This window comes from Coenobita brevimanus, chromosome 94 (assembly GCF_032717465.1).
Source record: "Coenobita brevimanus isolate Jiangsu-jjx chromosome 94, ASM3271746v2, whole genome shotgun sequence".
Taxonomy (NCBI): Eukaryota; Metazoa; Arthropoda; class Malacostraca; order Decapoda; family Coenobitidae; genus Coenobita; species Coenobita brevimanus.
In genome coordinates, this window is record NC_137047.1 from 42,037,989 (window position 1) to 42,050,479 (window position 12,491).

Here is a 12,491-nt window from a genome sequence, read left to right on the forward strand (position 1 = left end):
CTACAGTTGTTATAAATAATAGTTTTGATTTCCATTTCAGATGGTATAATAACAAGTTTTTCCAATTCGATTAAGTATGTAGATGCCAACCTTTCCTGACATCAGTACACATACCAAGTTACTTTGTCCTTACAGATGTACCCCTTCGCAACGCTCAGGTATGGACCTCGTGTCGATGGTGACTTCCTGCCTGACGAGCCTGCGGTGATGATGTCAGAAGGGCGATACAACCTGGTGGATCTCATGTCCGGAGTCGCCGAGCATGAGGGAGCAATGGAAGTTTACCGTGAGTAAACCTAATTTTTATCTGCGAGTCTCAGATTCGATTCCCAGAACACGATTGGTAATATAGTTAGATGATTTTTCCCGGGTTAACAGGGTTTCCCTTCATCAAAATATTACTAGATTCTCATCATGTTCTAGCAAAGCGACTATTGACTAACGCCTTATTCCGTATGGGAGAGACCGTTATAATGTCATTTGAGTATTTTTTCATTCCTCATAGCAACATGCCTTCCTCCACTGCACTCATGTATAACCCACCTATTCCACCATCGTGTTTTTCCGACTGGTTCTTAGACAGATTATTCTCCTACCAACATTTCTCTAATAATATCATCTGAACAGAATCCTTAGCCGACTTATCATTCCTGGTGAAATATTTACTCTTACAGCTTCATAAACTTAATACATATACTTAAAGCACTGCGTCAGTATTATTGATATACGAGTATATTACCTCAAAGAACACTGTCAAATGACACTTTTTACTAGGGAATGCATTAGAAAATCATGTAGGTGTCTTGTTTAGAAATAAGACACTTAATCCCTACACTGTACTGGATGAAAAGGATCTCATTAATTGACCTCCTTTACTTTATTCTAGAGTTGGTATGTAAACTGAAATATTCTTACATTCTTGATCAGCACCTCTCCAACAGTGTGGGCTGAAGCAAGATGACACGCTTGCATCATTTCATCTTTCGCCAGTGCTTATATTTCTTCTCGTGATGATGAGCTGTTTCATGATTTCTGCAATATAATACACATATAACAACATACTGCATCATTTTATCTGTCTCTGCTTTTAGTTTTATGCCATACTATCAGTCGGAAAATTACCGGATGTCTAACTGTTCCATTTCGCATCACTAACATAAGATTCCTCGCATCATCATCATCATCATCATCATCTTCATCACATAATCCTAAGTAAGGGGTGTAGGATCCTCGCGGAGATAATAGAAAAACACAGATACTGAACAATGGCCAGGGAATACAAGCCACATATCCATTCACATATCACTAAAGCTTCTCAGTTCATAAAGGAAAAAATATGAGCCTGCCTCGTTACCTTACGCTGTACTCTTTTAGGGATTGTCTTACCAATTTCTATACGATTACATTGTTTTATTACATTCATGCTATATCAAGATGATTTTTTTAATATTTCTTAAGGCATTAAATTCTTGTCCTTCCTACCACCGGGGTTTGCCTTGGTCTCAGTATTTCATCCATAGACTGAATGGCCTGACAGTTACGCCGCATGTAGCTGGGCAAAGTATCTCTATACAGCCTTTCTAGAAATTGCAGTTCAGGAATTCAAAATTATTCTATTGCCCAAAAATGTACAACGACAAGTACAAGGCTACCAGAATGTATGCTGAACCACGGGATGCTTTACAAAAAAATCGTAATAAAGGCACGTGTTTTATTCGGCTTTACAATACTGACTGAATTCAGTTCGAAAATACCCTCTACTTTGTTTGTTCTTTGGTTCTTACCACATTGTTCACAAATACAAGCGAATATACATAGGCTACCCAGCGATGTCTGTTTATCTGTCAATTTAAATGTGTAAATGTGGATATATAGATAATCACATCACGTATCTTTGTGGTCGTTCTACTGTATGATTGCTAATGTAATCTACCAATACTCTTTCAGGAGACAACTGTGTTCCATATTGGTGGTTCTGTTCCATCACCAGATATCCTTGTCTTATTCGTTAACTACTTTCAAAACTAATCATCAAGCCCTATCCACCCCTATGCTGATGATCATACACCTTTCACTTTTCCACTTGCTTCTCACAGCATCTGTCATCTCACTTTCTTGAACATTCACAGGATGATACTTGGGCAAACACGGTTCTGAACTGTGTCTTATTTATGATTAAGCTAAAAGAAGGTACTAAATGAATCAAAAACTAAGCTCGTGAATCTTTCAGTATATGTACAGAACTAAACTGACTTTCCTTAACTGTATATGAGGTCACAGAAGTGGGTCTGGATGGACGTACTCTGACGTGACCGGACTTTATCTAACCTAAAGAAAGATGAATATCCTTCACCTGACTCAAACTGATCTAACTGGATCTGAGGAAAACTTATTTTACTTAAGTGAACAAAAAGGACCGGAGTTTAATAGAAATGGTGTGATTTGACAAGTGATCTGTCAGGCAAGGGTTTGGGGGCATGGGGACATACACTCCCAATTTTGGCTGACCTGTGATTATTTGTAATAAAAAGGACTATATTATTTACCGGAATAATGCAAAAAGTTACTTGTCAATGTTTTCTTTTATTCACTTCAATGAAAAGATGGATTTGGTATTAAATTTTGAGAAATTTGGTATGAGTCAAAATAAGTCCATACGTGTGGTATTTCTGGAAGATATCACGTTCCAACACCTGTTCCAGATATTGAATCTGGTCATGGTGGTATAACATTGTGCTTCGCTTACCAGGTTGCAAGGAAACTAACTGAATCACAAGGCAGTTTGCTTAATCCTTAATTCACAGAGTAAAAACCCCTAATTTTGACAGTCACTCTGGTTATTACATATGGTCAGCCTGCAACACATACTACACAATACCTTCAGCAACCATATAGGGAGGGCAGATACGTTCCACCAATGCTAAGCACTTTAAAAATCATCGTCAATATTTTCCAGTCAACATCTCTCTCTCGATTTCAGGTTTATGCAAACGACCCGAGATCCTGTGGAGCATTAACCTGCTTGCTATCCAGGGAGCTGTATTATTCAATTTCAACTATTGTTGTTCTTCTTGAACTATTACTCCTCTGTTTGGACTATTACTATTCTGTCTCAACTGTTTTTGTTCTGTTTCAACTTTTACAGTTCTGTGTCAACTACAGTTGTTCTGTTGCAAGTATTACTGTTCTGTTTCAAACATTACTGAGTGTGAGTGTATGAGTGTGAGTATATTAGACTAAGAATGTTATCACTGTCGCCTTTATTCCTTTCGGGGTGAGTACGTCTCCTGTGTTGTACTCCAGCCAACGCCACAGTACATGAGTGTTGACCACATTACAAACTCTGACAGAACTGTTTGAAAATGAGGACAAGCAATGGAGTCTCTTCAATAACTTCGATGTTCAGGCACCCGACTTTTTGCAATTGTCCCAGGGACCCTTCCCGTCTCAGCTGGACCATCAGCTCTTCGAGCACTATGTCGGTGGTGTCAAGATCAGGGAGGAGGACGCTGACAAAATCTGCAAGGTAATTAACCTTTCACTACCGTGCTTTCTATAATACTTTATTCCACTTAGCCGCAGACGATTTTATCTAGCTAACTAAGTTGTAAGGCTCTGAGTCATAAATCTGTTGCTGTTAGCTTTCACGTGCTCAGGATAGCTTTAGTACTGTATGCCAGGTAACACAGATGATTTTATTCCGCTGGGAGACAGTCATTACAATTCTCAGAACGATATTATCATCAACATACTCCTCTTGCTTGTACCTGACATTTCTATTCACCTTTGAGGCAAGTTTTCGATGTGGATGGATTAGATTTAGCTTTCATTAACCTCTTCAATGTTAGACATCACTCTGAAGTTGGATATAACCATTTGGACATATCAAAAAACAATATAAAAATACGAGAAAGTATGATTCAGGTTATTGTTGTTGTTACTGTTTAAGATGACAATGCTTTACGCCAGTCCATCTGGTAAAGCAGATCCGTCGACCACACGTAAGCAACTACCCCTATGAGATCGTTCCATAGGTTCCTTTCACTGTTGATAACGTCTCTGCGTCTTATTGTGACAGGTACTATGCAGTGTTCCACTAGGTGTGTTATGTTGTGTGGGCCTGTTACATGTGGGACACGTGTCATCTACGATTCCACCCAATCCAAATCTGAACTTATACCGGTAACTGAGGAGGGTTGGATACTGTCCTCATCCAAGCCTAACACGAGTATCGACCAAGTATACCTGTAATGAGTGGATGTTGGCAAGGAAGCTTCTATTACAGCGTTCTGATCGAGGTGTTGTATTGTTGTAAGCGTAAAATGGGTATGTGAGTATTTCTGCATTGCCAATGTTGGAATATCTTAGGATGGGAAGTTTTGAACGGAATTTGGTAATGTTCCTATAGAAACTATTTTATGTGTCTAGTTGTGGTGTGTGGATATATCACGCAATGACAGGGGTGCTGTGTTAGCTCACACTGTCACCTAGAATTGTGTGCCTTTCATGTCAAGATACTGACATGTTCCTGTCCCACATTGCCACAGACTCCAACGGCAGTAGTTCAGTGTAAGAAGGACGTTGCCTGGTGAGTTGTTTTTCCTACGGTCAGCCTTTCGGTGTGCAACAACGAGATCAGCTCAGGCGTCCTAAATAAACCCTGACTTCTTAAGTTCACTGTCTTTATTTTCCAAATAATTACACTTAAAGCTTGCACACTATGCTTCATTGTTTTCACAAGTACCAGTGCTATACTATCTTCACTAACTGCACTGACACTGAACTAAACTCATACTGATCTGAAAAACTCCTGTAGTCCCTTCCCCATCCTTATATAAGCTTCCTGTTTATTAGAATGATCTACTACGTTCTCGGAGAATCACAGTTACCAACTCGAAGACATCCAAAATATACAGAGTTTTCTTACACTGTGTAACACTTTAAATTATTTAGCATAAAAACTGAGATACAATTTCATAGCTTAACAATCACATAAATAAAACATAAAGAAAAAGAGCACAAAAATTAATGTACAAATTAAAAAATACCTCTGCTCACAAACAGCAGGCTAACTGGCAACTCTGACATGTAAATGAAAAATATGAGAAATACTGAAAATCTTCCAGCACTTCCCATCTAACAAATCTAGCTTCTCAACACTACCCCCTCCCTAGTCCTTTGTCATCCCAACAAAACTACACAATGTATACAAACATAATCCTTCGTCCAAACTAAACATTTAATTATACACAAAATAATCCTTCAAGTTAACAGGTCATCTCCTATGCCACTTCTGATGATGTCCCTGCCCTCCACACAGTCCACTCTTCCTGGAATGTCATGGTCTTCTTCCTGATGCATTCCTCTTGGGAACCTGTCACCATCCTCTTGTACTTCAGCTTCTTGGACCTCCTCAACATCCTTGGCTGCGGGAGAGCACGATTCCTTGGAGATGTCCCGGCTGTACTGTCCCGGCCCAAGGTAGTGCCACAGATGATTCACGTGTACTGTACCACCTTCGGGCTAGACTTCTGGCCCCCCCAAATCTGGTACGTTAGGTCTAATAGGCAGTCCAACACAGTATAAGACCCGTCCCACAGGCTCAGCAGCTTCGGTGACTGTCCCTTCTTCCGCTGAGGATAGTATAACCATATATTTTCACCATCCTTAAAGCTCACCTCACTTGCCTTGGCATCATACTTGCACTTCATAACCTCTCCTGAAAACTTAAGGGCTCCTTGCACTTGATGTACCTCAGGCAGCCTTTCCTGAAGATGCTTCACATAGTTGAAGGTGTCTGTAGGCAGCTGTTCTCCAGGTGGTCAACAGGTAAACGTAACTCGTGCCCCAGCATCAGTTTTCCAGGGGTGTAGCCGGTAAACTCATGGGCTGCAGACTGGTATGCCATCAGCAACACAGGTAATTTCTGGTCCCATTCCATCTGTCTGTTTACACAGCACTTGGCCAGTTCTGGTCCCAGGCTTCGGTTGAATTTCTCCAACATCCCATCTGACTGTGGCCTTAGTGGGATCATCCAGCTGTTCTTGATCCCTAGTAACTTGCAGCACTCGCAGAACGCAGCAGACTCAAAGTTTTTACCCTGGTCTGAACGTAGCTCCTGTGGCATCCTAAAACAACAGAAGAACTGATCAACCAACACCTGAGCAACAGTCACAGCCTCTTGTTTGGGGATGGCATAGGCTTCTGGCCACTTTGTGAAGTAGTCCATGGCGACACATATATACTGTTCTCCTCTTTCAATGAGTGGTAGAGATCCAGCAATGTCCGCTGCTACTCTTTCCATCGGTGCACCCACCTGTAACAGCTGGAGAGGGGCACAACCACGTTTCTTGGGTCCCTTCTGGGCACAGCATACATCACAGGCTTGAAACCACTCTTCAATGTCCTGACACATGCCAGTCCAGTAGAACCTCTGTTGCAGCCGACTTAGAGTTTTCTTCACTCCTAGGAGTCCACTAGTGATCTGGTTATGAGACTCATTCAAGATCTCAACCTTCGTATTCTTCAGAACCATCAGTTACGAATACTTGCTGAGGCCATCAGGTGTCTCCCAATAACACTCCAGTAGTCCATTCTTGAAATGAACAAGGTCCCATTGACTCCAGTAGCTCTTAGTCGCAGGGCTGAACCTGGAAGAGTCTTCACAAGATGGTCGCACTGTACTCTGCTGCAGCTACTCTTGCACTGGTTGTAAATCTGCATCCTCCAACTGCATCCTCTTCAGGTCTTCTTCAACTGACACTGGCCCTGTCACCACAGTACAGTTGCATTTCTTGCTCTGATCTTCTTTTTTACTACACTGCCAGCACTCTGCATCACAAGGCCAATGACTCAAGCTGTCAGCATTGCCATGTACCCGAGCCAGAGTGCTAGTTGTCCTTCCAGATTCTTTAAGATCTTCAGCCGCTTGAATGCTGCATGGTCTGTCCTGATGATGAAGTAGGACCCATACAAGTAGGGATGGAGGAAATCAAGGCTCTTCATCACTGCCAAGAGCTCTGTATGGGCCACACAATAGTTCTGCTCCTGTGGGCTGAGCTTCTTGCTGTATTAAGCCACCACATACTCTTTTTTGTCCTTCTTCGACAGGACTCCACCAATACCATGGCCAGCAGCATCACAGTCCAGGATGAATGACTGACTCTGACCTTGGAACGGCAATACTGGAGAGCTTACCAATGCATGCTTGAGTTCATCGAAGGCCTTCTGGGTCACTGCTGTCCACACAAACTCCTGCCTCTTCCCCAACAGCTTGTGCAGAGGTGCAGCTATCATTTCAAAGTCCTTGACAAAATGCAGGTAGTAGGTACACAAACCCAGGAAACTCTGTAGCTCCTTCACACAAGTTGGAACCAACCAGTTTTTCACAACTGCCACCTTCTCTTGATCAATACAGACGCCACCCTTGCCTATAATGTGTCCCAGGCACTTCACTTCCATCTGAAACAAGTAGCACTTCTTGGGGTTTAGCTTGAGATGTGCCTCTTGGATCCTGTTGAACACCTCCAACAACCTCTCCAGTTCCTAGTCGAAAGTCCGTCCAAACCAATTACATGATCTAGATAGATGAGAGAGGTTTGCCAGTGCAGGCCTTCCAGTACGCAATCCATGAGATGCTCAAAAGTAGCTGGGGCATGGCATAGGCCAAATAGTTTCATTTAAACTCTATAAACCCAGCCTGTATGAAAACACTGTTTTCTCCTTGTCCTTCTCCGCAACTTTGACCTGATAATATCCTGCTTTCATATTTAGGGTGAACTAATTGTCACCTGACAGAACATCCAGTGTGTCATCAGTTCTCGGCAAGGGGTATTCAACCTTCACTGACACTTCATTCAGGGCTTGATAATCTACACAGCACCTTACCGAGCCATCCTATTTCCTTACCACTGCTTGTGGCCAAGGACTGTTGGACTTTTCTATCACTTCTTGACTGAAGATTCTCAATCATCCACTCCATTTCTTGCCATTGGGCTGGCACCATCCTCCTTGCTGGCTGTTTAAACGGGTGGTGATCCCCAGTGTCGATACAGTGTTCCGCCAAATCAGTGCACCCCAGGTCTAGGTCTCTGGTGGAAAAGCCATAAGCAAACTTCGTTAGCAACTGCCTCACCTTCAGCACTTGTGAGTCAACCAGGCTTTGACAACTCCTTGAAAATAGGTCTTGTAAGTGGTCTGGCAGATACACATCTTCTCTGACTATGCTCCTTTCACAGGCCTTCCTCTGATGCCACTTAACCCACCCCATCCCGACGTTTTCTGGGCAGCGGTATGCCCCAGTCCCGACATTTTTGGACCTTTTTTTTTTTTAGGCTCAAACATTCGCTTTTGGTGAGAAACATCGAAAATTCATAGAGAAATCGCTCACCTGAGGTTTAAAATACTCGATCCAGGTACGAGTACCTCCTTACATGACTGGGTTTTCTAACAGGCTGGCACCAACGAAAACGAGTTCTATGGGAGGGTAACTATTTTATCCACTCATAAACAGTATTTATTTATTTACTTGGTACGAATTTATATGTAGTACAAGAGTATATTGGTTTTCAAACAGTAATATAGGCATTATAAGCATTGTTTCACTCACTAACTCATCACCATTCATGACCTTTTTTTCCCACATTACCTGATCATCATTTCTGACTGTTCCTTTCTCTGTTGCTATGTAAACTTTGTCCTCCACATTGTCATCGATTGGGGAATCACTCTGGCCCTGAATGTCTTTATTGGCCAGGTCACTGGTAACAGGTGAATTGCCGAGACAATGGCGTGCAGGGGGGGGGGAGAAGTTATGCGGTGTAAGGCATTGTCCCTGCTTGGCATCTTGTAGAGGAATAGAGGAAGGTGTCCCTTGTATGTGAGCCAAAAATCACTTGTGAAAATAGAAAATTGTGCAAATTAGGGACCTTCCAATGTTGCTGCGTCAATTTACATCTCCGGGATATGAGTGCACATCATGTGAGGACGTGAATTCACGTCTCCGGGACAGGGCGGGTTAAGGTCCACCACTTGGCCCAGTTCCACAATTTCTCCCTCGTTGATTTTCTGTGTCTAATAGGAGAAATTGGCCACCACAACTGGCACTTCATCTGCACTTATTTCCACCAAAATCCTCCCAACCATCGCTCTAGCCTTCATCTTCCATCTTGCACCATCCATTACGCTCCACCACCCCGAGACAGCTGTCAAAAAAGCCACTCACCTTGCACTGGGGCAATAGTTCTGATTCTGGGGGTATCACTATAGTGCATAGTGCCCTCACCTTACCACTGAAATGGTGCATCTCACTGCCTTGATGGGAACCGAATTTCCTCAGACCTTGAGTCTCATTTTTTGTTTTTATGCAAGGAAGAAGGAACCAAAGACCAGGAGCCCACAAATTGTTCCTTCCAAGAAAAAAGACAAAAACAATACAAAACAGAACCAAATTCAAGATCCGTTCATTTCAAGATGCCTGGACACACTGCGTTTGAAAGAGTGAGATCATAGGAAGTAGGAATTACAGACAGAGTGAGACGGTTCCAGAGTTTACCTGTTGCGTAAATGAAAGACTGGGAGTAACAGTTAATTCGTGCATTAGAGAGTTGGACAGAAAGGGGATCAGAGTTTGTTGCTAGACATGTGCTACGCACCTGTCATAGAGGTAGAGGGATGCATGCAGACAGTTCAAAGGAGCAATGACCATTAAAGTAGCGATAGAAAAGAGATAAAGATGCAACAGTGCAGCGAGAAGACAGAGGTTGAATGGAACCAGTAAGAGGAGGAGTGTTAATGAGACGAAAAGCCTTTGACTCCCCCCTATTGAGAAGAGTTGCATATGCTGAGCCTCCTCACACATGAGAGTTGTACCCCACACATGGGTGAATAAAATCCGTGTATAAGTCAACAACTGTGCAAGGGTAAAGAATGTACAAAGTCGGCTTAGCACACCTAATCTCTTCGAGGCAGATTTTACAAGAAATGCAATATGATCTTTCATAAGATAATTCCCGAGTGAATTAAACCCAAAGCATGTTCAAGGATGATGCTGGATTGAGCTGAATATTATTAAACATCAGTGGGTACTCCTGTGGAAGAGTTTGTCAGGTTCATTGGTGTAAGAACTGAGTCTTTGATGCATTAAAAACAACAAGATTATTTTTTCCCTAGTCAGAGATACGAGCCAAGTCAGACTTTAGGTGTGCCATAGCCTCATTCCTTGTTTGTTGAAGCAGCTTGAGATGGACGTTGCAGGAACCGAATGGAAAAGTGAAGGGTGGAATCATCAGCATACGAGTGGATAGGGTTTGATGTACAGCTTAGAAGATCAATGATGAATAAAAGGAGGAGAGTTGGTGATAGGACGGAGCCCTGAGGAACACCACTGTTGATAGATCTAGGAGAAGAATGATGGCCATTTACAATAGCAGTTATATGTCACAAAAGACTTTGTAACGTTTTGTAGTGGAGTTTTGTAGATTAGTTATATTATACTTGTGGACGAGCGGTTGTTATACGTAAGTAGCTTTGTAAGTAGATAATCTTGGTTCCCATTTGTCATGAAATGACAGGAGAGGCAAAGATGAGTATGAGACTATTTTTATTTGTCTTGGAAATATTAACAAAGTCTCTCACACACGAGTGAAGTTAAGTAGAGATCCGCGAGCTACCTCCTGTCTCTCTCTCTCTCTCTCTCTCTGTCTCTCTCTCTCTCTCTCTTCCATGTTGCTAGGCTCGTTCTCCCTACTACCTGCCGGTTCTATGGCCTGTCTCCTTCTGAGCTCTGCTTCCTAAATTCTGGTGTAGCAGGGGTCGTGTCACGTGTGTTACACTGTGGTTGAAAAGTTCTAGAAACCTGTGTGTATGTGTGTGTATGGTCACGAGGCACTGTCATGTGCCTATACAGCATTCCTTGAGTTAAGAGTGTGTAAGCATGTTTAGCATTGCTCGATTCTCGCATACACAATACCTTCTCATCATCTGACTTGCTGCTTCTATCTGTCTCTCTGTCTATCTATTTATCTATTTATCTATTATGATCTGTAATTATAATATGGAGTCCTAACATATGCTCGGCCACGCCGCTGGAGGTCCTCCGACAGCAATCATCATTGACTTATGCTAATCTATTAGTACATAATATTGATTATAATATTGTATACATATAATATTCATAGTAAATTGCAATGATCTAGTAATATTACATTTTAACCAAGTTATATACATATTTGAATAAATGCCATTGTTGTTGTATGACATTTTGTAAGATGCGTATGTATAACAGACATACGCATATAATTGTGCAATGGTAATACTGTTAGGTTATTACACTACATATTGAGTTATCCCTTTAGTAATGTCTAATATTTCACCTAACTTGTAAGATGATTCTGGTAATACAGAATTATGGTATAATTGTATGACTTTTAATATTGTAGTAATATTGTGGTAATACATAATTGTAACATTGTGAATTGTTACATAATTATATTGTAATTGTTACATTGTAGTAACATTGTAGTAATATATAATTGTAACATTTTATGAATTGTTACATAATATTGTGGTAATGCATAACTGTGTTGGCTTTATGATTGTAATTAAAGTTACATAAAAGTTACATCTTGTTAATGCAACTTTTACATAATTGTTACATATTGTTTGTAGTTACATAATTGTAGTTAAAGTTACATAAAAGTTACATCTTGTTAATGCAACTGTTACATAATTGTTACATATTGTTTGTAGTTACATAATTGTAGTTAGTTACATAAAAGTTACATCTTGTTAATGCAACTGTTACATAATTGTTACATATTGTTTGTAGTTACATAATTGTAGCAAGTGTAACATAATGCAATCGTTTGTCGTTACATATTGTTTGTAGTTACATAATTGTGGCAAGTGTAACATAATGCAATCGTTTGTCGTTACATGATTGTTACATATTGTTTGTAGTTACATAATTGTAGCAAGTGTAACATAATGCAATCGTTTGTCGTTACATACTTGTTACATATTGTTTGTAGTTACATAATTGTAGCACGTGTAACATAATGCAATCGTTTATCGTTACATAATTGTTACATATCGTTTGTAGTTACATAATTGTAATAATTGCAGTCCTAACATTGAATCCGGTCATGCTGCAGTCGATGATATGATGTGCCATGCCACTAGCTTGTGGAGACAACAATTTGCTTTTTGTTTGTAGTTTATGTGGTATTTTGGCATTTGAAGTAACATTTACACTTATTTTCATTTGTTTGTTATGTGATCTTACTCTATTTCTTTTTCTTTCTTTTTTTTTTTTTTTTTTTTTATTTATTGATTTTCTACAGTTTGTTTTTCTTCGTTTATCTACGCTTTTTCTATGTTGTTCATGGTTACATAATTGCTGGCTAATTCCCTTAGGACCCTTTTTTAAGGTTTGGTTTATATTGTACAGATATTACTGAAAATGATATTATATAGTTCCATATTTTGTTATT

At 40.7% G+C, this 12,491-nt stretch overlaps 1 protein-coding gene across 1 annotated transcript in view; it reads left to right on the forward strand.

Annotated features, from left to right (window-relative positions):
• The window catches only part of LOC145412897 (carboxylic ester hydrolase-like), a 52,637-nt gene that overhangs the window by 19,390 nt on the left and 20,756 nt on the right, over positions 1 to 12,491 (forward strand). Inside the window, exons 6-8 of the mRNA XM_080282694.1 lie at positions 136 to 286; positions 3,351 to 3,526; positions 5,958 to 6,111. Coding sequence (XP_080138820.1) covers positions 136 to 286; positions 3,351 to 3,526; positions 5,958 to 6,111 — 481 coding nt within the window. The remainder of the gene's footprint in view (positions 1 to 135; positions 287 to 3,350; positions 3,527 to 5,957; positions 6,112 to 12,491) is intronic.